Source organism: Mchenga conophoros, linkage group LG4 (genome assembly GCF_057382185.1).
Source record: "Mchenga conophoros isolate Kocher_MC1m ecotype Shallow Benthic linkage group LG4, M_conophoros_male_GT1.1, whole genome shotgun sequence".
Taxonomy (NCBI): Eukaryota; Metazoa; Chordata; class Actinopteri; order Cichliformes; family Cichlidae; genus Mchenga; species Mchenga conophoros.
In genome coordinates, this window is record NC_140529.1 from 12,242,837 (window position 1) to 12,248,866 (window position 6,030).

The 6,030-nt window shown below is 39.4% G+C and overlaps 1 protein-coding gene across 1 annotated transcript; it reads right to left on the minus strand.

Moving 5' to 3' along the window:
* Nucleotides 1-1,205: 1,205 nt before the first annotated feature.
* Nucleotides 1,206-5,782, minus strand: LOC146575597 (uncharacterized). The gene is made up of 6 exons (XM_085272573.1): nucleotides 5,762-5,782; nucleotides 4,683-4,959; nucleotides 4,267-4,436; nucleotides 2,750-2,893; nucleotides 2,487-2,652; nucleotides 1,206-2,381 (listed from the first exon to the last, which is right to left on the minus strand). Exons 2-6 carry the CDS (start codon nucleotides 4,939-4,941, stop codon nucleotides 2,185-2,187), a joined length of 936 nt encoding a protein of 311 aa, XP_085128699.1. The 5' UTR covers nucleotides 4,942-4,959; nucleotides 5,762-5,782; the 3' UTR covers nucleotides 1,206-2,184.
* Between the last annotated feature and the right edge of the window lie 248 nt (nucleotides 5,783-6,030).

A 6,030-nucleotide genomic window follows, 5' to 3' on the forward strand; every position in this document is an offset into this window, starting at 1 on the left:
TCCGTCCTGTCCTCTCTCCAACACCATCTGCACACGCAGAGGATGACACTATCAAGCAGCAGGGGAAAATGGAACGCAGTAACTTAACAGTATTGCACTTATTGGAAAAAGTCTAATTGGTAACACTTTATAATACAGTCAGTAAATTAAGGGTGGATTTTCCCTTTCATTAAATGGAATCTTGATGTATTTTATTTGAAATTATAATAATTCAGTGTATTAACCTACTGATTCTTAAAGGTAGGCACACTAGAATAAGGGGGTAACAAGTCAGGTTTTTACAGGAAACAAAGCAATAATGATACTGTAACTCATTTAAAGTGGACCAAATTCTTGGAACTTTACAGCGAAGGAGACAGAAATGACATCGAAGTAGTTTTAAGCACTGTGTAATATCTTGATCATTTTCTTGAAAAGTATCTTCCATTGTACGCTTTCCTTTTTGGGACACAGGCTGAATTAGGGGGCGGTTTAACTTTGCCTAATTTTCCAGTGTTTGACAGGAAAGCAAACACTCATTTTCAAAGTTATGTTTAAACAGTCATAGTGAAAAAAGTTAGACTTGGCTCTTGGTTTTATCGTTACAGGATCATATAAGCCTGCAAATTTCAACTGTATTTTTGGTAAGTTGGAAAGGCAGATCAGTCCTTGTCACATTTATAGTGGTAAAATAAAAGGACAGTTTAATAATTAATAATTAATAATAATTAATCCATCATCCACATCAACATAATGAATATGAAATAAAGATGTAAAGAACATAATAACTCCATAATATGGCCCAAGCCTTGAAAAGGACAGCATATTTTAAGATTGGAAAATATTGCTTATTTTTCCCAAAATTACCATGAAATTGCTCGCTATCCAGAATTCATTCACAATATTTACATCTGCTTAAACTTACTTAAATTTACTTACAGTATAATAAACTTTTTACCGCCTTATACCAGTGTCACTGCCTTTAAGCTTTTGTAGCTAAATATAATTAGATTGTAGTTTTAAATAAAATACACTGAAATTACATTTAATTACAGGGGACTTAAGCTCTCAGTCTACTTTGATATTTATTATTGTCCGATTTGATACATTTAAAAAAATAATACGTGATTAACGGAAGACTGACATGGACAGGAGCTGTGTAGGGACAGACTCCGAGCTTAAAGACTCAGCAGCTCTCGTTTCATGTGATAAAGAAAATGGTTTTAATGATGGAAGCCTCCTTTCATGTCTTATGGTCATAGTTTAAAGCACGACATCACAGGAAAGCAGCTGCATAGAAACATTGACATTTTGATATGAAAACGCACATTTGCAATTCAGCCCAGCAGCCTGTGTTACAAATATGTGTCTCATATTTGTAACTAAACTGCTGAACCTGCTGACATCTGGGTGGGATGTGATCATTCTTAAACTTGAACTCTGGGTAGATCTTCAGTACACTTTAATACACATGTGCTCACATAAGCACGGCCTGTCTTGGAGCTACCTGCTAAGATAGATGGCTGGTTGGTGTAGAAAGAAAACAGTTCCTGTGTGATTTTTGTTGGTTTTTCTTCTCAATTAGCCATTGCTGCTGCTTTAAACTGCAAGACACCAATTACTTCAATTAGCTTAAAGATAAGGCACACAACTCTGCGGCTGATATACCAAAACAGGAAGGATGTCTTTTGTTCTTTTTTAAGCGACTGACCACTTTAATGTAACAATATTGCAACTTTAAACACTTTTACCAAATGTGCTGTTGAAATGGTAACAAAGTGTTTTTATTTTATTTTTATAAAGCAAATTCAAACTAGACTTCATGTGCATGCAGTAGTCAAGGGGAATCCTGTGAGTGATCACTGTGAGTCATCTGTGTCATGACCCAGCAGCAGGACATTAAGCATGCTCTTCAGTCAGTAATGGGACAATCACGCACAGGCGCACGTATATTGCAATGGAAATAACATCTCATTACCTTCGGAACACGTTTGCTTTGCAAAAAATCTTTAGAAAATAACCTTATCATCATTTGTGAATGACTTTTGGGAGTTTTAATCAAAGATGTCCCTGTAGAGTTCTTCAAGCTAACCAGTCTGCCTTTATTCCCTTCTAAGCATGTTATTACTAAAAGCATATTTTTCAGACTTTTACATTTACAACAGATGTCACCCTGCCCACTTTTACTTTCTTTGCTTCATGGGCTCAGGTTTGAGTGTACATGTCCCCGTAACCACACTGCGTCTCTTGGTGGCGCTGTAGATCAACCCTGCGCTGGAAGCTGAGCTGACAACGGGGGCAGCTGAACGGCCGATAGCTGCTGTGCTTTCGGCTGTGGGTGATGAGGTTGGAGCTTTGGCTGAATCCTTTACCGCACACCTTACACACATGCGGTTTCTCACCTGAGCAGATGAGGGAAAAAAAGGGGGCAGGAGAACTTTTTTTTTTTTTTTCAGAGCTGGAGCATTTAAGAGCAAGGTTTAAATCAAACTGTTGCGTTCACCCACCTGTGTGTATGAAGGTGTGTTTCTTCATGTCTGACTTCTGGTGGAACCTTTTGCCACAGTACTGGCAGGGGTAGGGTCGAGTGTCTGAGTGGATGAGGAGGTGGGTTGACAAGGTGGACGAACGCTTGAACACCTTTCCGCACACCTTGCAGCCAAAACTACGCTCCTGCACATTTATACACACAAACACACAGCTATTAAGAACCATGTTGATTAGCTTGGTTCAGCTTATTATGAGTCTGAGTATTATCAGGCTACTGTACCTTAGCTCTACCATAGCTGCTGATTGTTCTGAAGCCAAAGGGCATGTGGGAGATGTCTGTGGCCGTGGGGGATGTTGCCAGTGGAGAAGAGAAAACATTACAAACCTGTAGACCACCTCCTGGTATTAAGACTTCTGAAAGGGACTGTGGGAGGCAGACAATGAAGAAGAATACTAGTGAGAAGCTATTTAAATAAGGGGAATTTAAACAGCTCATCAGTATGGAAAATTGCTTTGTATCAAAACGCCATTGCCTTGGAAATACGATTGCAACAAGTAATCAGTGTCTAATGTTAGTGTACTGTTGCATTTCATTTGTTCGATCCATAATAAAACAACGAGAGGCACTTGTAAGCAGATTTTGGCACCGAGGGCAGAGCTGGGCTGGCTGCTTCCTTCTCGTCTCCAGTCGTTGGGTTATAACTTATCTCATCTATCTCATTTCCCAAAATGTCAAAGCTTTCACAAAACATGATGAGCTACAGCTGTGCCAATTCTCCAGTGGTGCTCAAACAGTGTGCACAATCATTTAAAAGTGCAATTGTTTTTGTGAGTAACCAAAGTAAATGGCAATATTCCTTGCAGGCTGCATCTGACTGGCGCATGTAGGTTGATGCAATATTGCATGAACTGTTACTTTCAGCTTTCTAAGCATGCTCTGCAAACACTGCACTCACTCTTCGTTTGTTTCCAGACGGCGCCTGTTAAAGCACCTCGATTGTTTAAATTGAATTTCATCTTCAGCAAAACATTTGAATAAAGGTAATAAAAGGTCTTTTCTTAATATTTGGAGAACACGCGGCTTAGGCGTCAGCCAGCTTTGCATTAATTATCTATTATAATAAACCTTTTGTATTTGCGATGCTGCTAGAAATCACAATAAATAGTTAAAACTTGTGAACACATACCGCTGTTATAAGCAAATGTGTCATCTGTTCAATAATAAGATGTGCCAAAAATACATTTGTCATATTTAGAAATTATTATAAAGATCCTCAAATATTCCGTATCATTCTGTCCAGGAGGGCATTAGCAAATATTTCCAGCTCACACAAACAGGGTCAACAACAAAATCCTGTTTTGTTTTGTTTTTTAATCTTTTATGTCTTTTTATAGACTATTGAAATCAGTGTGAGCTCAAAAATCCAACATCAGCTCCAGTTAGGAAACAGGACAGCTGATTACAAATGATGTTCAATTTAAACAGCATAAACGTTTTTTAGACTGTCATCGATGCTGATTCAAAAAGCAGAGAGATTTTTCTGGATATGAGCTTCCAACTTAGCATACAGCTTATGATCGTATACGAACGCGTGCATTCTAAATGCAAACAAAACCTTCTTATCCATAAAGTTTTAGAGAGATCAGGACTCATTTCAAATTCCTCCTCATGAGAACGCACAGACAGATGAAGCGGTTCAGAGTATTCTCTCCACTTGTGATTTCTTTTTCTCTGTGACACTGATAAGAACATCAACAGCAAAGACTAATAATTCTCACAACCCACAGGCCTCCTACCTTCTCGCACAGCGGGCAATCACTGACGGGGGATTTGAGGTCAGTGTGCGATGTGTGGTTGACTAACATGAAGACCAGTCTCTCCAGCTCTCGCTCTCTCTCAGATGCTTGGTGTCTGTCTGCCAACCACGGCGAGACCAGCAGAGGAGCGTTTATTTTCTCCAAGGGGGCTTTTTTTTAAGAATGAGAATACAAATGTCATTAGTTCATTGATCTGTGAATCATTCTGAACCATTTTTGCATTTCTTTTTGTGGCTTTGAGTACAAGAAAAACAAAGAACTTTGGTGTAACCGGAATCCGTTTGGTATTGTTTTAAATAACAAGCCACATTGACACACATTGCGTATTTACTGTGGTAGTATTTCAAGCTCAGGTATACACAGACATACACAAACAATGCTAGAAATATTCATACCTGAAGGCCAACGGTCCTGCGTGGGGTCACTGTGAGATCGGACCGCCACCCGACTCCACGGCAAGTAGGCTTCGGCCGCAAAATCTTTGACCCCATAGATGGGGGACGAAGGCTGCGCAGCATCTTCAGGACGTCTGCCGTCCTTTCCAGCCACTGGCACCTCAGCATCTCTCTGGGATAGGCACTGCTGTCTAAAGGCATCCTTAGACGGGCTGAGGAGGTGAGTCCTTTTACTCTTGACGAGGAACGATCTTGGCATGGCAGAGTGTCGACTGAACTGATGGGAGGCAAAAAAAAATCATGTATCAGAAAGCTGCAGGAGTCTGATAAGCCAACTCTTTCATGTCACTTTTAGAGCCTCGTGCACTTAGATGTCGTGCACCTGTACGTGTTCAGTTACAATGCCAAAGCTTGAGGTTTCCTTAAGAAATACAGCCTGCCACCTGCACAAAGCCCTCAGTGAGGATAACCCTGTTGTGGTGTCATACATCTTCTAAACTGACACTTCTGCTACTTTTTATACTTTTATTTGAAGTGCAAACAATATATTTAGATGTTCTCTCTCTTTTTTTAAGAACAATAACAGCAGCGGCGCCATTAAGGATTTTGACCTCGCATGTTGACTCGCACATTTTCAAAATGAAACAAGTGCGTGCACAAAACAACTGATTCATATTGTGACCGACCTTTTTTGTTTTAGTCACCACATAAGGGGCGAATATTTGTAGCTCTGAAATTTAGCATTATAAAATTTCATTTATTTAACAAGGAAGAGAAGATCCTGAAAATGAAAACAGAAAAGACAACTAGGCGAGGCAACAGCATGGATGTAAAACTAGTTTATTTAAACTTGCTAAAAAATGTTGCCTCTAAATCTTCCGCTAGCTTTAGCCTGAGTGACAGTAGGTAACAATATTTTAACCTCGCTATGTACTGAAATAATATCCTGCACAAATGTCACAGTGCACCAGATGATTACTTTTGTCATGTTTTAGGTGCAAATAGAAATGTGGAAAAATATAGCTGAGATTAACTATGACACAGTAACAAGTGGATACCAGATAAATTGCTCTTCTTACCTCTGTATTGCGCAGCTGAAGTGTTTCTTGTGTCCTTGTAGCTGACAACGTCCTCTTTTCACTTTCTCACACCCATCGACTGATGACATGACACAAGGAGATTTGATTTGATTTTGAAAGGCTGCTGAACATTGTTTGACTGGAGGCACGAGGTGGCAAAATGCCCTGACCCGTTCGCATCTATTAGTAAAAAATGAGTTATTTTCACTGTAAGCATCTTTTTAACAGCCAGTTTTATAGGAGTTTTTTGTTTTTGTTGTGTTTTTTTT